The sequence below is a fragment of the Columba livia genome, chromosome 2 (assembly GCF_036013475.1).
Source record: "Columba livia isolate bColLiv1 breed racing homer chromosome 2, bColLiv1.pat.W.v2, whole genome shotgun sequence".
NCBI classification, from domain to species: Eukaryota; Metazoa; Chordata; class Aves; order Columbiformes; family Columbidae; genus Columba; species Columba livia.
Genome location: NC_088603.1, coordinates 44,746,817 through 44,770,583, shown reverse-complemented (window position 1 = coordinate 44,770,583; position 23,767 = coordinate 44,746,817). Strand labels below are relative to the sequence as shown.

At 39.6% G+C, this 23,767-nt stretch overlaps 1 protein-coding gene across 1 annotated transcript; it reads left to right on the top strand.

Moving 5' to 3' along the window:
• Window positions 1-1,524: 1,524 nt before the first annotated feature.
• TCAIM (T cell activation inhibitor, mitochondrial) lies at window positions 1,525-23,505 on the top strand. The gene is made up of 11 exons (XM_065051629.1): window positions 1,525-1,721; window positions 4,300-4,367; window positions 7,600-7,735; window positions 8,294-8,447; window positions 9,650-9,896; window positions 11,581-11,703; window positions 14,047-14,144; window positions 15,738-15,829; window positions 18,108-18,340; window positions 18,845-18,976; window positions 22,973-23,505. The coding sequence occupies exons 2-11, from the start codon at window positions 4,339-4,341 to the stop codon at window positions 23,196-23,198; spliced, it is 1,470 nt and encodes a 489-aa protein (XP_064907701.1). The 5' UTR covers window positions 1,525-1,721; window positions 4,300-4,338; the 3' UTR covers window positions 23,199-23,505.
• The last annotated feature ends 262 nt before the right edge of the window (window positions 23,506-23,767 follow it).

The window sequence follows — 23,767 nt, the reverse complement described above, 5'->3', positions numbered from 1 at the left end:
CCCTGGGGAGCCTGTTCCAGTGCTCCACCACCCTCTGGGGGAAGAACCTTTTCCTAATGTCCAACCTAAACCTCCCATGGCACAGCTTCCTGACATCCTCTCAGGTTCTGTTGTTGGTTGCTAAGAGATCAGCGCCTGCCCCTCCTCCTCTCCTTGTGAGGAAGCTGTAGACCATGATGAGGTCTCCTTTTAGTCTCCTCTACTCCAAGCTGAACCAACCAAGTCACTTTAGCTGCTTCTCGTACAGCTCCCTCTCCAAACCCTTCACCAACTTCATAGCCCTCTTCTGGACACTCCCTAGCAGCTTAGTGTATTTTTTATACTGTGGCACCCAGAACTGCATGTAGTGCTCCAGGCGAGTTATGAATCCATTGAGCATTAGTAATTGCAGGAATATAGCTTGTGCTTTTCCCCGTGGGATTGCAGAGCTCCCAGTTGGTTCTTTGCCCATTTGGCACTTTGCTTCTGCAGAACAAAGGGAATGCAAAGTGCGAGTGCCTGGAAAACCCCTTCCCTCTTCTTTGCAAAAGAGCAGCAATTTCTTGTGTCAGGGATTTCATTTCTGCATCACCAAGTAACAACTGCAGACATACTCTGCTATCAGCAATGAGAAGGGACGGCTTCTCTGCATCCTGTGTTAACAGGCCTTGGAGAAAGTGGCTGCGGTATCACCAGTCAGACTCACAAGATGAGGCGCAGTCTGTAACCAAGGACAGCAGCAACTCCTTCCCCTCTACTCTGCCCTGGTGACACCTCATCTGGAATATTGTGTCCAGTTCTGGGCCCCTCAGTTCCAGAAGGACAGGGAACTGCTGGAGAGGGTCCAGCGCAGGGCAACAAAGATGATGAAGGGAGTGGAGCATCTGCCTTATGAGGAAAGGCTGAGGGAGCTGGGGCTCTTTAGCTTGGAGAAGAGGAGACTGAGGGGTGACCTCGTTAATGTTTACAGATATATAAAGGGTGAGTGTCACTAGGATGGAGCCAGGCTCTTCTCAGTGGCAAACAATGATAGGACAAGGGGTAATGGGATCAAACTGGAACACAAGAGGTTCCACTTAAATTTGAGAAGAAACTTCTTCTCAGTGAGGGTGCCAGAGCACTGGAACAAGCTGCCCAGGGAGGTTGTGGAGTCTCCTTCTCTGGAGACATTCAAAACCCGCCTGGACATGTTCCTGTGCGACCTCACCTAGGCGTTCCTGCTCCAGCAGGGGGATTGGACTAGATGATCTTTCGAGGTCCCTTCCAACCCTGAACATTCTGTGATTCTGTGGTGAGGTGCAGTCTGTAACCAAGGACAGCAGCAACACCTAAAGCGTGCCATCAACGTGTTTGTTTCGCCTGACGCTCCGCCCCGCGACGCTGGTTAGGGCCGGGGATCCTCACCGCGGCCCGGGGCGCCCCTGCACTCCGGAGCCCCCGGCGTCCCTGAAGGACGGGCTGCGCGCGGCTGACGGCGGCCGCCTGCGCCTGCGCGAGGGAGGGCACGCGGACGCCACGTGATCGCGAAGGGGCGGGGTGTAGAGCGAGGCCGGTGAGAGCGGCCGCTCACGGAGAAGCTGCCGGGGCAGGGTGCGCAGGCGCGCGCTGGCCCCACCCTCCCCGGCCACGCCCCCGGCGGGAATCCCCTCGCCCGCTGCCGTGCTGCCCCGCCCCCTCCCACAGGGGCAGTCTGCGCCGGGCGATGGGGGCTGAGCCCCGGCGGGCGCTGTCCGGCCCTGGCGGTAAGCGGGGGCTGGGCTAGGGACCTGGGGTTCCTCCGCGAAGGGGGACACCGCGAAAAGGGGAGGGGAGCGGGGAGAGGCAGCGCGACCCCGCGGGTGTCTGGCGAGGCCGTTCTCGGTGCGAGGCCGGACCCGGGCGGGGGAGGAGTGGGGACTGCGCTGCGTTGAAAGCGGGCCGGGCTGTGTCGCTGCCCCCCGCCGGCGGGGTGGGTGCCGGGGGTTAGAGGGGGCAGCTCCCCGCCGCCGCCCTGGGGGAGCCTGCCCGCCGCGGGGCTCGTTGGCGGTGCGGGCCCGGCAGGTGAGCGGCGGGGGCCGCCTCGCCGGGCTCCTCCGGTGGGGGAGTCTCCGGGGGCTGCCTTGGAAAAGCGGTGTGGCAGGCGCCGCCCCCTCCCTCGGTGCTGCTGTTCTCCGGTAGCAGGGTCCCGGGGCACCTGTCCGGGCGCAGCGTGTGGCCCGGGACGGGGCAGGGGGGTCAACATCGAGGTGCCCGAGAGCTGCCGCCGTCAGGAGGGCGGGCGAGATCGCTGGGTGTTCGGTGCCTTTTTTAACGGCGGGGGGAGGGGCCCGTGACAGACATCCCGAACATATGTACCGTTAAATAGCTATAGGGAACACCGACGGCCTTACCTTTAGTGAACTTTAAACAACATTTCATCAAGGATCTTATTTAAATAGTTAAAACTTTTCAGGGTTGCATCCCACTGTACTCAGCACTGGTGAGGCCGCACCTTGAATCCTGTGTTCAGTTTTGGGTCCCTCACAAGAAGAAAGACATTGAGGTGCTGGAGAGAGTGCAGAGGAGGGCAGCAATGCTGGTGAGGGGCCTGGAGCACCAGTCTGATGAGGAGCAGCTGAGGGAACTGGGGCTGTTCAGCTTGGAGAAAAGGAGGCTGAGGGGAGATCTTATCGCTGTCTACAACTACCTGAAAGGAGGTTGTAGCATTGGTCTCTGTAGCGTTGGTCTCTTCTCCCAAGGAACAAGTGAGAGGACAAGAGGAAATGGCCTCAAGTTACACCAGGGAAGCTTCACATTGGATATGAGGAAGAATTTCTCCACCAAAAGAAAAGGTTGTCAGGCATTGAAACAGGCTGCCCAGAGAAGTGGTGGAGTCACCATCCCTGGAGCTGTTTAAAAGGAGTTTACATGAGGTTCTTAGGGACATCGTTTACTGCCAGTGTTGGGTTAATAGTTGGGCTCGATGATCTTGAGGGTCTCTTCCAACCAAAATGATTCTGTGATTACAGTCTATTTTCTTTCAAGCGGTGAGTCGATTAGTTTCACCAGTGCATATTTTCTAAACGCTGTCATCTTATTTTCATACTGTTTTTCCTCATACTGCCTTAAGGGTCAAGCACAGGTGAACAGCTGAACCAGACAGCATGCGGTGTTGTGTTTCCAAAGGCTTTTTGCAAAATGACTGCAACATCATTAATGCTTCAGTTTGTGATAGCAAGCTGATCTTTGAGGTGACGTGCAGGTGAAACTTGAAACCAGGAGTTTTTATTTTTTAACTAAGCAGTGTCACAATTTCTCAGCAGTTAACAGAGCGTTTGAAACAAGAAACAATGATGCTTTTGTCTGGTTATATAAAGTGTCACTACAGATTAGTGAGATTCTTGTTTTTTTCCATCCAGTGTCCAAATCCCTGAAGCTAAAATTACAGAGAGAGAAAACTATTTTATTACCAAAGAGCTGGTCAGTGTATTTAAGTTCATTTATGATTAGGACTGTTTTTAGGGACATGAGAAATGAAATTATTATTCTTTTGTCCACCTGGTTGAAAATCAGAAGACAAAAATTATACAGTATTCAGGAGATATCCCAGCTCAGCATACTTTTTTTTTTCTCAGTCTGTTCACCTCTAGGGAGCTTCCCTTATAATCCCTTATAATTAGCCTGTCAGAGTGCAAACGTATGCCCAAGTGGTTTATCTCCTGTTGGAAAATGCACAATTACAGTTGCATTGCGCAGAAGTTACTGGTAAAAGTTGCTGATTAATTTTTACGAATGCCAGCAAATTTTTGATAAAGATTTCCAGGTGTTGTTGTATGACAGTCTTTCCCTTTGGTTTTATATTGTGCCCCCATAAAATAGTTGGCATATACATTTTAAAGTATTATCATTTGTTTGGAAGTTTTGGACAGAATAAAAATTCATGTGGAATTCTACAAGGTGGTATGTATTAGTGCTTAAAGAAAGCTTCTGGGTTTGTTGTTTTTATACTTAAGACAAAAATCAAACATAAGGAAGGGTGGGAAACATTTTCAATAAGATTTGGTTAGTTTTTTGGGGTTTTTTTTATTATTTTCCTGAGTGGAACATCTTTAAATATTCCTCCTCGAATCACAATATGGTAACACCTCTTAATATTTGTAAGACTCCCTGTTAGTACAGGAAACCGAAAACATTCTCAGGCAAAACTTTAGGTTTTATGTGTGATTTCTCAATTTGATATTACTATTGTGACTTTAAAAGTTGTCACCTGGGATTTAGAGAATGCTCTGATAAGTAACAGGGGAAAATACTCATGTCTGTTACTAAACAAGATTTTTTTCTCCCCCTTTTTTTTTGAGTTAGTGGGTGGCTGAAAGTTGGCGTGACCATTGAGTTGCTGAAATGTTTTGCTGCTTGAGAGCCGTGAGAAGGTATGGTATGGTGCTGACCTAATTTACTTTTAGCATATGTTTAAATGTTTGCTTAAGACCTACATATATGTAAAGCTGGTTTGGCATTTTTGTTTAATGCTTATTTCTTTGGCTTTCTCTTCTTTACAGCTTGCAGCTTTCAGCAGAGCATCCACAGTTGAAAATACCCAAAAGCCATATGCTTGTGCTCGAGTGAGATATTAGAAAGGCTCTTGACAAAACAAGGGGTTTAAAATAGCTTAATTATGAGAAAGTGGTAGTCTAAATCTGAATATGATATCCAATATATTACTGCTTTCTTGAGTTATTAGAGCTCAGTGTTTCAAAATGAGTGAATATATCTGTAATAATGAGCTTAATTTAACAAAGCTTTTCAGTGCTGAAGCTATAAGCCAAAAAGTTAAACTTCAGAGAGATGTGAAGAAAAAGGAAAAAGGAAGCTGAAGGGAATTATTTAATCAGTAAATTAAATCTGTCCTCGAGTACTATTGCATAACGTGTTGTAGTGGAGATTGTGTTTCATATCTTTCATGAAGTGCAAGCGACTGTCCTCGAAGTGGTTGTGACCTTGATTTTAACATGAAGCCTTTCTCTGCTCTTCAAATCTGAAAGAAGCTCTTGGAACAATCTTTGTTCCTTGTGAGTGAAACCATAAGCATCTTTCTTGCATTTTTCTCTCTCTAAATTCATTTCGAGTCATGTATTTTGCCACTTGAAGGATGCCTCAGAGTTCTGTCTTTCACCTTCAGTGAATTAATTCTTCCTTCTGTCATGCAGACTAATTTTGGCCCTAGAGCGTTTCTCTTTTAAGCAAGTTCAAAATAGACTTTTGGCTGGAATCCTGAGCCTTCCTACTAGCATGACAGTGTTGTTTAGCTACAAAACAAGGGAACTAAAGTTAACCATACTTGGCCATTTTTCTTGTAGAATACCAGATGGAAGTTTATGCTTAATAAACTTGGAAGTATGATTAATAGTTTCCAGGTATGTTGGAACTTTCTTTCCTAACTACTGGAAAATGGCATGCAATATAGCTCAGGAGTGGATGTGGGAAACGGTGTACGAATAAGGTGAAGAGAGAACTGAGCTCCTTGTTTCCTTCTAGCAGCTAAGTCTAGGAGAATGTGGGTTTCTTGCATGGCTTTTAGTCAAAACTTCTATCATATAGGTAACTGGTTAATGTACTTTTTTTTCCCCTTTTTTTGTAAATAACTTATTTTTTACTGCTTTGTGTCCACTTGATACAGGAAAAAAATATCAATTTCTGTTATTTTTTTTCTCAGACAATTATTTTGGTGTTTCTAGATCCAAAAATGCTAAAGCATGTGACCAAGTGGACTTTTATCCAGTGTGATTTGCCTTCCTTTCTTGCCAGGTCAGGTAGAGGGTTTTTTTTGCCGTGTTACTGAGCAACTCTGGCATGTTCTTGTCATTGAGAACTTTTGCTCTCCATAAAAATACAATATTGCTGTGGTACTTCACCATCTCCTGCTATTGTGAGTAGGTTCATGGGCTGTAGTGGTGACTAGTCTTAGAGTCTTTCTCAGATGTAGCCAGCAAGGAGGTGGAAGTGTTTGCCAGTAATACATTTTATCTTTTTTTTAATCTGTCATTTAGTCCATGCACATAAAAGTTGGTTTTAGACGTAACAGTTTGAAATTTCATCAGTCACATTACAGGTTTTCCATCCCACTTTTCTATAAAAACTTCCGTTTTCAGCAAGCTGGCTTTTAAGACGTACAAATTAAATATTTGCTCACCTCTTAGACAGAAAACATTAGCTTTAACTGCTTTCATGTTTCTAATTGAAGAGCTGGAAAGGTTGACAGAAAAAAGGTAAAATAAGGATCAGTACATCTGCTTGACAACTGTTGTCATTTACTCTGCCATTTTTGAGAAGGTTGTTGGTTTGGATTTTTTTGTTTGTTTTCGGTAATGAAAGCAGTCAGGAAATAGTCTTAAATGTTTCTGTGTCCAGGACAATTATTTGGTCTGGGATGCTGAACAAATAGCTCTTTGTAAAATAGTCTTGCTTACTATTATTCATAAAATTATTAGTTTTATGTGAATTGGAAGCAGCTATGCCGCCTGTCTGCCACATATTTTCCTATTTGGGGCTTGCAGTTTGAACGATACTGTGAGGAGTGAAACAGCATTGTATTGCTTAACAGCGCACAATCCTACCATTCTCAGTTGCAAACTAATATGAACATTAATTACAGAGAAAATTGTTGGTCTGTTGACTTTGTTAACCTATAAAATCAGCTGAAGGAGAAGTCCGATATTAAATATTTACCAATTCACATTTTCTTGCTGCTTTTTTATAAACTCTCTCTTAGTAATTGGTTTACTAACCTGAATATCAGCTTTGAGCTATGCCAGGAAATATTGGTGCTCTTTAATTCAGAACTTGTCTCTCTTGCATATCAGTCTTCTGTTACACACGTTTGCTCGTTGCAGAACTGTTGTTTAATTTATGCCTAATTGGAGGTATTCAATCTTTTGCACTTTCTGAAGTTCCTGTAACTTCTTCAACTTAACTTTTGCTTCTGATCTTAGGTGGAACAATCTTCTTATCCTACCACTGGAATGTCTTTTAGCCCTTGTTTTCTTCTATTACAGTGAAGATCAAAGGGCAAAGAAGTACTGTCTTTTTACTCAATGTCTTCTATAAAAGAATATGTTTGGGAAAGTAGACTATTTTTTTAAGTGGACACAAGTGTGTGGACCTCAGAAACTAATGCATAACTTCTTTTGATTGAATTGTGATTATTATTCCTGGGTAAAATTTAATATTATTTTGGCACTGCTTGAAAAATATGGGATTTGACTTTTTAACTTAGAGGTTCAAAAGTATGTAAAGGTTGGCTTTTAAGAGCAGTTTCAGCAATAGCTACAAAAATACCACTCTGGCCGCTCTTCATCATTCAAAATGCTTGACTGGGGAACTTTTATTTGAGCCTGCTTTGAGAAAGTAGATGGAAAAGGTACTGTACTTACTTACATGTCTTTAATCAGCCGTTAATATCCACCGTCTCTCAAAATTGTTAGATTTGCTCTGTACCAATACAGCTTTGTGAGTCCCATGTGGAAAAATCCAGAACGCAGACTTTTAAATTATTATACTTGCAACCGTGAATGTTTGCTCCATTCTGTCACATCCTAATGTAATTTATATCATTTTGTCACTTGATTGGTTGCATCATACATAAATATTTTATTACTTTATTAGGTTATGTCTGGAGAAGATATTGCTGCAGTGCATTCTTCAATCAAGAAGTTTGTCAGGAGCTGATGCCATCAATGCTCTCAGACCTTTCTATTTTGCTGTCCATCCAGATTTTTTTGGCCAGCATCCCAAGGAGAGGGTAAAAATCTTTCGTATGCTTTCTTTGTCAATGTGTCATGTATCAAGGATGGAAATTTTCTAGTTTTCCTGCTGTCAGAGAAACAAAAGTAGCGTTAGAATTTAATACAGTTGTTACCAGAGAACAAAAAGGTGGACTTTCTTTATTTTTAACAAGTATAGGTCCGTTAAGCATCCATTATTTATTAGTCGTATTTTCTGTTTAATTGTTATAAAGAAAATACTCAGTCCTTCCAGATTAATTTATAATACATATTACTTGCTTTATCACTTTGAAATGCTGTGTGTTATATTTGAATCAATGGATCTCTTTAAGCTTGAAAGCCTTTAAAGTGGTGTTTTGGAATGTACAAGAATATACAAGAGTGTACATCGTACAGTTTGTTGATGCAAAATAATTATTCATTTATGCAGAGAATATGAACTATAACACTACTTGTTAAGAGCAGCTGTCATTTTGTAAGAACTAATTCTGCATGTATGATTTTAAAAGTTTAGATCAAAAATGGCGAAATTCATAATCTAATATTTTTTTTTCTTTTTTTTTTTTTTTTGACAGGAAGTAAATGAAAACTCACTGAAGAGGTTAAATGGCTACTTGGAGAATCTACAGAAACCAGGATTTCGCTCCTTTAAGCCAACTCAGCTTACTTTTTATGTAAGAGAAAGAGATCCAAACTCTTCTAGTGTTCAAGAGTCCTTCAGTGCTTCAGGTGCTTTTATATTGTGCAGAATGAATCTTGCTGTATTTAAATTCTTTCAGACCATTACTGTAGCGTTGTACAGTCATAATGGCTTTTCGACTGAATAAAATCCTGTCAAACCATGGAAATACGTATTAGATCAGGCAGCAAGGACGGTTCCAATTAAGTAAACATCTTACGCTTTAAAAAGCATAGAAAGAATGAGAAATTATGAAGTTGAGGTCAAGTTACAGTATGAAGAAATAAAATACATAGGTTAATGTAAATAATAATTTTTCTGCTTTTAATAACGTTGTCATGTTGAACTGAAAGAACAGTTGTGTCCTTGTTTTTGTTACAGATAATGTGTAGAACACGATGTTAAGGTGCTTGCAGGATCAGTAGGGACTTATTCTGTAAACAGAAGTTGTGTAATATCTGAAGCTTTAATTTACCACATTGTCTCTTTGCTTTGAGACTACGGAAAATATTGCTGAGTTTGGAATATTGGTTTTGATTAATTTTATTCTGCCTACTTGTCTGTGATACACCAATATGCCTTATCTAACAGATGAGTTTTATGTTCTGTACGCTGCTAGACAAAATACTTGAGCAAATTGTGAGGGACCCTTGTGCTAGAAAACAAAATCATGCTGTTTTCCAAGAAAATAGTAGTGTTATTTCCAGTCTACTTAAAATAATAGTTGAACTGGCAGCAGTGTTCTTGAGTCTAACGCTTGTTTTGTAATGGGGCTATTAGGTCCAATAGCTGAAGTGATGGGACTTCATTTTAGCCAGTGTGCAAGTGTAATATTTTGTTCTGAAGCTTCTGTTCGTAGCCTGTGAAGAGCTGTTGTAGTACTATGCTTCTACTGTAAGTTATATCCAGGGCGATGATCAGTAATGATGTGAATTGTGTGGACCTGTTGGATGAAACTGCCAGTACTAAAGCAAAAGCATCCTTTTTTGGGTTATGCTGCGTCTGTAGCTAGGTTTTCATTTTGCCTGATCATCCAGATAGTTAAAACAGCTCTATTTATATTTTTTGATACATAACAGTTTTAAAGGTTAAACTGCACATGAATTTTGCAATGAGTATTGCATTAACAATATCATAATATTTTTCAGCTATGTACACCTTGTTCGGGTTTTTGTAAGATGAGAGAAATATGAGTGCATTTTAAATAATCTTCACTAAATAATACTAATTTTGCGGGACTTGTATTTTACAGGATTTCGGGCAGTCAGTTTTACATTACATACTAGGGATCTCCTGAGCACGGTATTGGATATTCTCAACTCCTGCAGTTTATCTACAGAGCATATTCAAAGATTGAATGTGAACTCTCAGCCCCACAAGGAAGCAAAAAGCACACTGAACAGACCTATCAAATGGGACAAGACTTACTATTCATTTACTGGATTCAAGGATCCTGAGGAGGAACTAGAACAAGCCCAGAGAGTGGAAACAACTTTAATGTATGTAAGGTTTTTATATAACTGATGTTTTCTAATCTAAATTGATCTTATTCTAATGCTGAGATTTTTAAAAGGCAAACAATAAACATTCTGAACCGTACAAAAATTTGTTGTCCACCATGGAATTCTGTCATGCGTTTTATAATTAAAGAGAGTTCGAATGAGCTCCTGGGATAACTGGAATGCCAGCTAAGCCGAGACATTCTTGTCTCTTTGCCCAGCATTCATGCTTGGCCAATCTAGTTTTGGTTGATCTACTTTTTCAGTTTTGTGGAATATTGGTGGCAATACAGAAGGAGGCAGATGTTCCACTTGGCTCCAAATATCTCCTTATCTCTCACAAGACTTCCGTAGCATAAAACTATAAGGCCATTGACTTTATTATTAGTAATTCATTATCACATTCTGTGTGGAGGCTGTGTGAAAAACAAGTTAAAATGTTTTAGTTTTCCAGATATCTTAGTGTTGTGCTTCTGATTTGTTGTTCAGCATACCAACCTTAATATTTAAATTGAGGCAATTATAAATACTGAACTTTCATGAAATGCAGGGTGTAGTCTATTAAAAGCGGGTTTTTTATAAACTCTGGGTGTGCTCATTTTGGGGAACGGTGAAACTTACTACCTTGAAAAACTTTTTGTAGCTAGGAGACTTAGGTGCCATTTGAAATAAATGCAGAACTGTGGTGGTTGTATCTTCAGAGCAAAGGGTACTCCTCATCCTGCCTAGCATCTCACAAATAAAACCACTATAATATATGGTGCTGTAGAAAACTTAACTGAGATTTAACATTATGGAGAATATTTTAACTAATTTTTACACATTTACAAGAAATGCCACAAACAGTTACAAATTAACAGTCTGGTTTTAATACCTAGCCATTTGGCATTGGGCATCTCTTTTTTCTTCTGAGTTTGAAGTTTTTCACTTAGAATACAGTATGAGAATGGAAGTATCAGTTTGTAAAAAATAGTATGAAAATAATTTCATGCTATGAACAAAGGCTAAGCCTCTTAAAGAATAGCTTTTTCCTAGAAATAGAATGGTGTAATTATTGAAAGTTTTAGATGTACTCCATGAGTCATGTTTGCCTGGTTGTGATTATTGACGAAAGAACTGTAAAACTTTGACCTGTTTAATCTGTGTTCATCTCAGTTCTGCAAGAGTTACCTAACTTGGTCCTTTAGTACCATCTCTCTTATTTGATAGTCTGTTATTATCACTTCATTGGTTTTGGGTTTTGTTCTGTGGGGTTTTTTGTTTGGTTGTTTTGGTTGTGTGGTTGTTTGTGTTTGTTGTTGTTTGTTTGTTTTAAGACAGACATGTGGGAATTTCTTGCATTGAAGCACTAAGTTCTGAAGTTGCCTCCCTAAATCACACTAATCTGCTCCTCTACACTTTTCACACCTTTCAAAATGTTACAGTTGCGTAATAGCACTGTCAGTGTCTTTTAGTTCAATTTGATTCCCTAGTCCCCCTGAAGACATACAAGTGCCAAGTTTTCCTTTTTCAATATCTTAAGGTGAAGCATTTAGCAATTTCAGTTTCTATCTTCTACTTTTAAAGAAACCCTTTGTCTGGTAACTTAAAATAAAACACGAATGTTAACAATAAGAACTGAGTTAGTTGTACTGTTTGCATGAAAGATAATACAGTGTGCCTCTACTTTTGTTCTTCCTCTCAGATCCTGGTTAGATGATAATGAAGCAAGTGCTGTAAAAAAACTGAAAAAGAGTTTGCCACTTAGAAAAGAACTAGAACGTTTAAAATTTGAACTCTCTCATCAACTCCAGCTCTCAGATATCAGGTAATAAAGTAGATTCAGTTGGACTTGAATTAAGACAGTCAAAGCAGGGAAGTGTTGTGTTCTACTATGCCGTGAGCTTTAAAGGCTTATTCCAATACAGCTATATTTCATATATGTAAATGTGTTATTGCACTGAATAATGTTTTTCCAGAAGAATTCTATTGGGACAAAAGTTCCCTGTTACAATCTGCTCAAAAAACCTAGTGTTTGTAACTAATAATGTGGATTCCAGTTGAGGCAAGCACATAAGCAGTTGAACTAGGAGGTCTGCATATGTATTTGTTTGGGTGTTTTGCTTCCAGAATTCACGTGAATATCTACAAAGGTAACTAGATTGGCAGTGAAATGCAACTCTGCACGTGGTACATATTGACATCCTGTGAAGGCTTTCTGAAAATGTTATTCTTTCCAGTGTCTTGTTTCCCACACTCCAAAAGAGGAGGCAGCGTACAGTTGGTGACCTTGATTCCTCAGAATATTTTTCAGAAAATAACTTACAGTCCTTTTTTAAGTTTTGTCCCTTCAAATGAGAATGTTCTGGAGTGGGATATTCAGGATGGAAAGATGGCAGTGAGGGTATTCAACAACAAGAAGATAAACTTTGGGGGATTATTTCAAGGGCTAAGTCTGTTAAATTCTCCTTTTAACCACAAAAGGGAGAGCTAGAGCTTCTGAAATCATGCTTTTGTTCCATTCTGCCTGTAAAAGACCCTGGCTTCCTTTAAGCTGAAGCCAGGTTTTGTGAACAGTTTCTAATCCTCTGCAACTGCTGTAGTGTTTTTTTTTTTTTCAACCTTTTTGAGCAACCTTTTTCCATTCCTGCCTGGTGCTTCTGAAAGCAAAGTGATAAATGTGCTAGATAACAGTTATTAGAATTACTTGCATTATGATGGATTGAAGTGCTGTGGCAGAGTACCATTCTCTGCATCCCACAGTGGCTTTTTGCGTTAGGTTTCCCTAAATGAGGCGATGTGGGCTGGCCCCAGCTAGCAGCAAAGCACCCACACAGCCTCTGGCTCATACACCCCCAGCAGGATGGGAGGGAGAGAACAGGAAAAGCAAAAGCAGGAAAACTTATGTATCAAGGTAGAAGTTTAATAGGTGAAGTGAAGCGAAGCAAAACTGTGCGTTCAAGCAAACCAAAAGGAGGAATTCATTCACCGCTCCCTGTCGGCAGGCAGATGTTCAGCCGCTTCTGGAAAGCGGGGCCTCAGCATGGGTGATGGTTACTTTGGAAGACAAGTGCCATAATCACAAAGGTCTCCCTCATCCTGTGGCTGAACATTTATTGCTGAGCACAATGTTGTGTGGTCTGGAATATCCCTTTGGTCCGTTGGGGTCACCTATCCTGGCTGTGTCCTGTCCCAGCTTCTTGCCCACCCCAGCCTACTTGCCAATGGGGACGGAGTGGGGGTAAAAGGCAAAACCTGGACACTATGTCAGCACTGTGTGATAGGTAAGAGATTAGCCTGTTAGCAACACTGTTTTACTAAAAAATCCAAACTACAGGGGTGATATGAAGAAAATTAAATCCATCCCAGCCAGACCAGTACAATAAGGGAATGGTAATTTCCTATTATGAGACAATTTTATGTCAGGTAGAAGTTTGCACAAGGATGTAATTTTTCAGCACACTGACAACTTTATGATTTAAATGCTTTTTGAAATTTAATTAGTAGTTTGTCTGATCTGTGATGTCAAAACTATGTATATTGAAGTCACCAATGTAATACCTGGCTCTTGTATGGTTTAACATATATTAATATAAATACAAAAAATATTCCACTGTAAAATATTATTTTATATTTTTATACATATATATATATATGTATGTGTATATGTGTGTATATATATAGCAACTTACCATGGTAATCACAGTAATATTTTGGATGAGGAACTGAAAGGGGGGCAGGAGAGGTCAATGTCCTCATATACAGTATTTGCTCCTCTAGACAAACATTACACGGTGTACAAACAAACTGCATGCTGCATGACTGAAACAAATACTGGTTGTCTCTTGCTATTTACTTGCTAACCCCCTTCTTGTTGGGGGAGAGATTTGCAAGTTGTCTGTCTACTAGGTTTTATATTTATTTTTCCTAAATCTGGTTTTATTACTTTTTTTTGTGGCGCTCACTTTCACAAAGATTTTGAAATCTTATTTAGGCTTTCATGTGTGAAAATAGCAAGTGACACAGCTTTTCAGCAGGCCTTTGCTTTTATTACTGTTAAAGAAGTGTTATTTTGTTTGAGTTGGTTTGGGGGTTTGTTTTGGTTTGTTTGGTGGGTTTTATTTTTTAGTAATGCTGAGAATTAAGTGCTTTCAATTGTATTTTTATTTAGGTGGCAGAGAAGTTGGGGTATTGCCCATCGCTGTAGCCAACTACACAGTCTAGGTCGCTTAGTCCAACAGAGACCTGAAGTATTAAAGAATGTGAAAGGTATTTCTCTTGCTTGTTTCATACATCCTATAATATATTGATTCAAAGATGAGCACAGGTCTTCTGTGACAAGAGAGCTCTAGTGCTTTTCATGAATGCTTTTGATAACTGCAAAAATCCTGCCAGGCTTACTGAAAAGCTGGTGGGAACTTACATTCTAATCTACTGAATATTTTTTAAAGTGACCTTTCCTTGCAGTGTATTCACTCTACTCAGCTTCTATTTTACTTCTTAATAAATACAGACTGAATGAGTTGAAGGCACTGGACTTACTACCAACAATGAAAGTAAAAAATCCAGACAGAATCTCGGAAAGGGCTGGAGGTAGCACTGGATTGTTACCCATGGGAGATTCACGACAAAAATACTCATAGCTCTCTAAAGAGCCAGTATAAGGAGGACTAAGTAGAATACCTTTAAAATCGTATTGTATTCTCTTATCATGCATGTCCCCTAAAACACCTATACTGAAATCTGTATCTTCTCAGGAAAAACTAAAATGTTCTGTATACCTGACCTACCATTGTTCTCATACAGCTGTTTGACCTGTGATAGTAGCTGTTCGCTGTTATTGTAACTCCACATTTTATGCCTGTCTGCAGATACTCAGCATTGAGTGGCTTTCATTTGAGGGTTCACCTAATCCTTTGTCAAAAGACAGAGTGGGTAGGACAAGAAGTAGTAGTTTTAAATTGTGTCAGGTTTCAAATCAATTTCTTTGCTTAAGCATGTTAAGGATTAAAATGCCAGTGAAGTCTGTCTTGTGAACCTGTTGTAGTCTCCAACTTTGAAGATCTTTAATAATATACTGGACAAATACCTGGCAGTAATTATGCAGGTACAGTTGATCTTGCCTTGGTGTACAAGGATGGACTAGATGCCTTAAAGTCAGTGTTGCTCTTTCTTAAGGATTTTGAAAAACTGATTTCTGAGAGCAGGAACTTCTCTTTAAGCTTCATTTTGTAGTTTTATACATCCCACTGAAGACTTTTCTGGAAGCTTCTTTTGAGAAATAATTGTCTGTGCTTTGTACTTCACTTTAAATAAAAATAAATAAAAGCACCAAACCCACACTAACACTCAAAATGGATTTTTTTTTTTTCATTTTTTTCTTTACTGTGAAGGTGATTCTCACAGCTTTCATATTGCAGAGAGTTCTGTGGAAGTAGTGTTGAATGACTGCTAATACTTCTTTGATTAACCCTTACCTTCTGGATAGATACTTTAAGCATATAGCATATATTTCCTGCTGTATACATGATTTGTACAGATTCTTTTAATGTGCTGTCTACTGAGATTTTCTCTTATTTTAAAAGCAATCTTTGTAAAGAAAAAATTCCAGTTAACCAAAATCTATCAAGTTTAAACAGAGCGAAAGCAAACGCTACATAAGGTTTGTATGAAAAAAAAAAAGGAACTAGAATTTTCAAGAGCCACTCTTTCAGATTTTGAGAATAACTAAAGCACCTACTTGTGTGTTTGTGCTGCAGATATGTGGTGCCTGTGGCACGATAGTGGCATATTTAAGCCTTAAATAATTGTGGGGATAATTGCAATAACCCAAATTAATAAAGAGCTTTGTTCAATCTTCAGGACGCACGGTGATATTTACAGACCGTTCAGGGATGAGTGCAGCAGGCCATATAATGCTGGGGACCATGGATGTTCACCATCACTGGACCAAAGTAAGAAGATTTCAAAGTAAATGATAATGCCTCTTGTTATGATATCTTTTTTCAAACCATAATCAAAATATTACTAGGTACAAATAACTGATGAGTCATTTAAAGCAAACACATAGCTATTATGTTTAGCATAACTGTGTACCTTGCATTCTAAATTTAATCCTGTGATGTAGTGTTACTAGAAACAGTCTTTGTCAGATCTTTACTGCTGCTTTCACCAGTAAATCAGTCCTATCCCTGATTAGATATAAAGAAAATGAATTTGTTATGTAGTTTTCTAGTCTATGAAATGAACATTGGCAGAATATTTCATTACCATAAAGAGCTTATTCCTATGAAGAATTTAGGAATTTTATTTAGTTTTTTTTTTTTTTAATGGAACAGAAATTATTGTTTCAGCCAATGGCTGCTAACCACCCATCGCTCCACTTTGTTCTTTTAGGTGGATAATGTTGATGTTGTGGAAATTTATCTGTGGTGACTGTGCGAATTTTGCTGCTGCTTGTGTGAAGTTCAGAGTTGAAAAGATTTCTGGCATCCTAAATGATAAATTATAGTATGTGAAGGGCCACAAATACATAGCGATGTTATATTCTTACTTACAGAGATATTCTTGAATCTTGGTTGCTGAAATATTTTTGATAGTTCTATCAAAAAAATATTTGTTTGTAAATGAGATGATTGGTGGAATTTCATAGTTTGGAATTTCACCCAGCTAGAATATCAGAATATTCTATTTCTGTATTCCAGCCAATGAATAATACGAAAATTTAGCCCTCGCTCCAAAGCTTTCTCTGGTGGTGGTTTGAGTTTTTGCCTATTTATGTCTTACTGAGGAAGAAAACAAACCATGGTTTGTTAATGTAAATGATTTACAAAGAGCTGAAATGGATAAACTAGAATGTAATGCAAAACTGTCCACTCTTGAGATTTGCTAGTGTTGGTAGTCATTGGAATAAAAATGTTCTATTGATTAACACTAAAAACACCAAAACAAAACAAAACAACTCTCTGCCTTGTAAAAGAGGAATGCTTCCTCTTTCTAACTTCTGCCAAGGGGTTTTCTGAAGGAGTTACATGTCTGCACAAGGTTTTGTGCAGATTGGACAATGTGTAGAGTTGATTGTGGTGATGGTATTTGCTTTGGAAGGCAGAGGAGAGGTGTGTATTTGAACCTGAAATCAAGGGCTTTTTATTTTAAAATGCACTGAGGATCATGTTAAGTGATACACAAGAAAGTCAGTGGAGATCTTTGCGAGGCTGGTTAGCCACTTGGTTTTTAGAGAGCAGAATTTTCTGTCCTGTTCTAGCCCGTTTTAGAAAGCAGTCCTAAGTGCTAGTACTTTTGTTGTTACTAAGGATCAGAAAAAAGAAGCAGTAGAATGGTGTCCATGTCAGTCTGCCGAATGGTCATATGCATGGTATTTAGAGAATTTTTGCAGGTTTTCTCTGTAACAAATGGAGATGCTGAACCAATGGATTTTATTGTGCCCAAAGCTGCTCTGAAACCACTACCATCTTAGATTTCTAACGAGATTGTTCTGAAATCACTTGACTTACTCCAGCAGCAGTATTTATGTGTGCATGTGTGTGTAAAACTGTGTTGTAGCAGTAACTGGGTAGACAGTAAGTAGTGACTATTACTACAGACTTTCCTTTTTCTCTTGTTGCCCTGTTCCAGCCTTCTCCCTGTCACACTTTCGATGTCTCAACTTAAAAGTCTGATCACTTCTTTTTCTGGTATAGGTTTTTTAAAATTAGAGATCTCGTACCGTTTTCTTTTCTCCTCTCCCCTCAGACTTGAGATGAGCTAGGTTATCACCCAAACCCTTGCAAAGAACTAGTTCCAGCAGCCAAGACTCTTTTCTTTCTTGAGAATTGGTATAAATTAGGCTGGCATAACCACTTTTGATGGTACGTTGAATCGCTATACCCCTACAGCTGTGGTGAGAAAAATTTTATGTAGGCCTCAGACTGTTTTTTTCTTTTATAAGGTACTCTTAATTTATACATATATATATAGAGACAAAGAACATCCATCAGTCTTGTTGTGACCTTTTGGTGCCTTTATAGTACGAATACTGAAAATACTTACAAACTTATTCCATTATATTTTGCCTGAAAATATATATTTCTGATTTTTGGTATTCTTTGATTTCCCCCCTGGTTCCATGCTTGCATTGTTAAATGTCTGTTCTTCCACAGTTTCTTGTTATTTTTTTCATTTCTTAAAATTAAGTTAATATGCTTATAACAAAGGAAATGTTTGTGTGCACAGATTTTTGAGAGATTGCCAAATTATTATAAACTTCAAAAAAGGCTACTGTTCTTGGAAGATCGGATAAGCCAACTTCTGGGAGGCATACAAGTCGTATATATTGAGGAACTGCAACCCCTGTTGACTCTAGAAGAGTACTACAAGACTCTGGACTCTTTCTATAATAAATTACGTGACAGTAGGCTACCTTTTCACCCTCGTAGTCTGCGAGGCTTGCAAATGATTTTGGAAAGGTAGGTACTTGCAGGAAAGGTTTCTTCCTTTTAAAGCTTTTACTCTTTTTTGTTGTTATTCTGATTATTGTTCTCACTAAGAAGAACACTAATATCACCTCAGATTTTGGTTATGTCAAAGTCTTTTTGTTTCTCAATGTTTTAAGTGCCTTTTGATGGGATTAGAAGGAATCTGATGGAAGAAAATCCTGCATATTTCTTTCAAGTTGGAATCAAAGTTCTGTCTTCCAGTATTGTGAAGGGTTAAATCACAGGGTTTATGCTGTCAGGTCAACACTCAGCTGCTGTTATTTATATTTTTTGAGTATTGTTGACAGTTGGGTTTGAAATGTAAGTTTTAAAAATCTGTGTGTACTATGCCTCTGTATTCTCATGAACCAAACTTTATTAATTTCTTTAGTATTCTGATTGTGTTTTATCAATATTATTTTCATTCTGAAAGTAATTAATGTAAATACTTGCGTAAAAAATGATCCCTTGTTTATTTCCATCATGTTTCATTAGTGACAGATACGCACCAAGCTTACATGAATTTGGACACTTTACGATCCCAACAGTCTGTGATCCAGCGACACTTCAATGGTTTATTTTTGCCAAAGCACAGGAAGCAAGAGAGAATCTGAAAAGAAAGGAAGAGTAAGTGTTTATGTGACTAAATACATTTACCTCATTAAAATCTTCGCATATCGTATATTTTATTTGGAGGAGGAGAACTTTGAAGAAGGTATTCATGCTTTTGTGGTGGAAAAAACTTGTGTTTATAAAGTAGAAATTTACCTACCAGCTTTACTAAGTTAAAAATTTCAATGTTCAGCAAACACAAAGGATTGTTAGAAAATACCCACCCTTCACCTTGTAGAAACAGTAATACTTTATTCTGAAAGAAAAGATGTTTGTTTAGAAGATAGGTAGTTTTACAGTTACTTCCCCAAAGGAGAGATACCTTTTTTTTTCTTTAAAAGGAAGAGACCTTTTTACTAAATAAGAAAAGCAACAAAGTTCTATTAATGTTACTAGCATTGTGACAGCAAAACAGTGAAATCTAAACTAAAAATAACTGAGGCCAACTAGTGGATTATTATATCTAGTTGTTTGTCAGTTAGGTGAGGGAAAGATTAGTTAGCACCTAACAAGGGGAAGAAAAACACTGGGGTAGAATAATGAGATAAATGCTTCCTTGGTGTTCTTTCACAGGTGGAAGTGAGATGAGAGAGATGATAATAGTGAATCATACTCACTGTTACTCAGTATTAAGTACCATGCTTAATATTAGGTCTGTGATGTGTAATATCCATCAGGACTATAAATTTTGTTCTTGATCTTGTATGTTTTATGTGTCTTTGAGGATTAAGAGCATGAAGTAGAGATGCTGGTTTTATTTTGACTAAAATACTGTGGTAGGTAACTGAGTACTAAGTGCCCTTTCAGACATTGTTACTACAATTTTGTTTTTCTGCTTTGGAAAGCTTTTAGTGAATTGTTGAAATATCACACTGTCACAAGTGTATGCATGCTCTACAGATCCAGATGGGTTTTTGTGAAGGTTATTTTGGCCATGAGTCTTTCTGAAGGTTTTGTGGTTTTAGCTCTGTTAAGATCTGGTCACTTGGGAGTGTATATTTTGGATGATGGGCTTTGATAGAACATGGAGCTTTGTCCGAATTTTTCCATAACCCTCGTCCAGCTTTGAAGTTATTTTTGCCATTTAATAACTGCTGAATAACCCTCTGTTTAGCTGCCCATATATGACAGCTGGGAAAGTGTTGTCTGTAGAAGTTGGGAGGGATGTTGTAGCAAATGCATGCATTTGCATCTGAGTGACTCACCAAAAAAACTTGATGCTACCCCACATTATGCAGACACTAATCCAGGAAAAATGTCATCTTTAGGCTAGCAGTGACATAACTGGTGCTCCCCTCAGAGTATGAGCAGCTGTATTGTATGAATGCAAGAGCCAAGCTGAGTATCTTAGCTCTTCTCTTGTGTGTCAGATGATTGTTGGTTTGCATAAAATAGTAAAGAACAGCTATTCTGGCTCATGCTGAAGGTCTGTCCACATCATCTGTTAGGTTATGGAAAGACTGCATGAGTGGCGCAAAAGATGTGGTGGTTTTTTTACTCTGTACTCCTTCCCATTTTCTGACTGACTGCACTTCAGAAAATACTTGAAGCTGGAAACATTATCTTGTGTTAAGAGTGTTCAATAGATCTTCTTTTTTCCCTTTTTAATTGTCTAATTTTTAGCCAGTTTGCACTTTGTGGCTCCAAAATATTCTGTGGCAGCAAATTGCATGGTTGAATTTCATGTGACATATGTATACCAAGGAGGGAAGTTGTGTTCTTTGTTTTATAGATCCATGGCCATTTGGCATTCTATTGTTCTTCTGCTATAGGAAATACAAAACAGTCATTCTGTATTTATCACCTCTGCTTTTTTTTGTTGCTATATCATATTTCCCCTTAGTTGTCTTTTTATTGAAGCTGAAAACTCCTTTTCCACTTAATGCTTCCTTGCACAGAACCCACTCTGTACTTCTGATTTTCCTTAGCCTGCTGTGGTTGTTAAAGGGGCCCGGAGATAAAGGAAATATTTGGAGATGTACTGAATTTACTTTGTACAAGCAGATTAATGTTTTACATCCAGTAAATGGCATAGTGTAGCTGGAATTCTGTATGACCTGGCACACTGGAGAGTTCAAATGCTGCTGTTCTACAAAATGGTCTTTCTGTGTGGATAATGTCAGTCTTCTAGTAATGCAGAATTTTAGTAGGAACCTAGTTCTCCTTCCCTTGCTTTTGTAAAGTGTCAGTTTTGTATTGTTGTAGATGTGTAAACCTTCTTGTGGAAGTGACTGAAAATAAACCTGCAGCTCTCTTTATAACCTTCAAGGGAGCTTGAGATTTCACAGGCCAGGAAAGCTTGGTGCTCAAGCATTATAGGCCATGCTCAGGAGGGCGGTGTGGATACAGTGAGTAGGAAGGAGAGGCCTGCTCCAAGTTAACTCACTGGCTTGGTTTTCAGCCCTGACTGACAGGGCTGTGCTCTTGTAGAGCAATCCGAGTGCCCCCGCACAATGTAGTGCTGCACAAGTACATGGAGATCCCAAACTGAGCTCTGGAGAGGGCAGTGTTAAACCCCTTCAGTAGTGATTTTATGTGAGTCAAGTAGTGTCGATAGCTGTGTCCATGCTTAGCGTGGGCAGATTCACATCCCAGTGGGTCTGCGAACATGCTGCTGGTTTGTAGCTCTTCTCACCCAGTCAGGTTGGAGTTGTGGAGCCATGTTAGCTCAGGCTCTGTGTTGCAGGACAGCGATGGTGCTGTTTCTATAACCAAGCTGGCTCTAGAAGAAGTGTAGCTATGTTAATGTGGCACAGTGCCTGAGCTAGTAAGTCTTGCTGAACTTGAACTGTCTCTGCATCAGACGATCCACAGTTCCAGTGACTATTAATTAATGCTGCACACAAACTTTATTTCTGGGTAGCTTGAGTTGCCACGTGGTGTCTTACCACTTTGGGGTGAAAGGAAAAAATATGAATTCAATATTCCTGTATCAAAAATAGCATGGTCAGCAGGACAAGGGAAGTGATCCTTCCCCTGTACTCTGCATTGGTGAGGCCACACCTGGAGTATTGTGTTCAGTTCTGGGCCCCTCAGTTCAGGAAAGACATTGAAGTGCTGGAGCGGGTCCAGAGAAGAGCAACACGACTGGTGAAGGGACTTGAACATAAGACCTATGGGGAGAGGCTGAGGGAGCTGGGGTTGTTTAGTCTGGAGAAGAGGAGGCTTAGAGGTGACCTCATCACTCTCTATAACTACCTGAAGGGAAGTTATAGCCAGGTGGGGATTGGTCTCTTCTCCCAGGCAGTTAGCAATAGGACAAGGGGGCATGGGCTCAAACTCTGCCAGGGGAAATTTAGGCTGGATATTAGAAAGAAATTCTTCACAGAGAGAGTGGTCAGGCATTGGAATGGCCTGCCCAGGGAGGTGGTGGACTCGCCGTCCCTGGAGGTTTTTAAACTGAGATTGGACATGGCACTTAGTGCCATGATCTAGTAAACGGACTAGAGTTGGACCAAGGGTTGGACTTGATGATCTCTGAGGTCTTTTCCAACCCAGTCGATTCTGTGATTCCATATACTTCCAGCAATTAGTAAGTTATTAACACATTTAATATGCAGCAGGTGGCTGTACCTGTCGCCTGTTGTTTTTGATGACATGCAGAGTACTGGTCTTAGTTAAGGCAGAATAGTTACTAACGTGATTTTATTCTTAAATCTTACACTTTCAAAGTTATTTAAGTACTTCCATCTCTTAAGTTAAAAATGGAGCCCCATAGGATTTCTGTTTTGGTATTTTTCCCTGTTACCTGGTGAGAAAAAAAAGTGTCGTCATGCAAGCTTTCAAATGTAACTGTAGGCAGGCTCTTGTCTGTAGTCATGGAAGCATGTTCAGTCTGGCCTCTGAGGTAGACATGGCTATCAACCTGCACAAAAATCTGAGCTCTACCATAGCTGTACATGAAGTGACACCTTGTTTATATGCATATAACCTACAAATATACGTATCTCAAGGGGGGGTTTATATTGTTAAGTTCTAATTTTGTCACTTTATGTTGTCTTCTTTTGCTAGGATGATGATTACAGAAAAGGAGCTAATTGATACTTCCACTGAAAAATTTTCTTTGGATCGGCTGTATAAGGAACCCAGTGTTTCCAGTGCACAGATGATAGATTGTTGTAAGCGGCTGCTAGAAGAATCGTTGCCCTACCTACAAGGCATGCACCTTTGCATTTCACATTTCTACTCTGTGCTGCAGGATGGAGACCTCTGTATACCTTGGAACTGGAAAAACTGAGGACATATCTGATAATCAGATAAATTGTTTATTTTCTGTAAGAGGCTATAAATATGGATGTTTTTAAGAGTAAATTATTTAAATCTGTATTTTGATATCAGTATTCAGCCTGCAGATTTTCTTCTAACTGCTGCTCGAAAAGGATTTGAGTCCTAGACAATTTGCACAATGCACAGCATTGCCAGTTCTGGGAAAGACACCTGTACATTCTCCATACTTCTGTAGGAGTCCCAGTGTATGGTAGCTGTTGTGAAACCACATTTTGTAGTGAATTATGAAAATATATTAAAGTGCAAGTCTGCAAGAATGTGCATGTGTATTTTTAATATACATTAATATTGCCGGATAAACCTCCTTAAATAGTGTATGACTCAAACCAGACATTACATGTCATCTTACGGGATTCGCTGAATGCAGTAGTTGAGGACATAAGTTACCTGGTGGCAATATTGGCATTAGTGTCATGAGGATGGAGCCAGGCCCTTCTCGGTGACAACCAATGATAGGACAAGGAGTAATTGGCTCAAACTGGAACACAAGAGGTTCCACTTAAATTTGAGAAGAAACTT

Bases quoted from the DNA above. Each gene is read 5' to 3' on its own strand.
- TCAIM (XM_065051629.1), top strand. From the start codon at position 4,339: ATGTTTTGCTGCTTGAGAGCCGTGAGAAG. The intron at 7,736-8,293 runs GTAAAAATCTTT...TTTTTTTGACAG, and splicing joins GCCAGCATCCCAAGGAGAGG to GAAGTAAATGAAAACTCACT. The intron at 18,977-22,972 runs GTAAGTGTTTAT...TTCTTTTGCTAG, and splicing joins AATCTGAAAAGAAAGGAAGA to GATGATGATTACAGAAAAGG.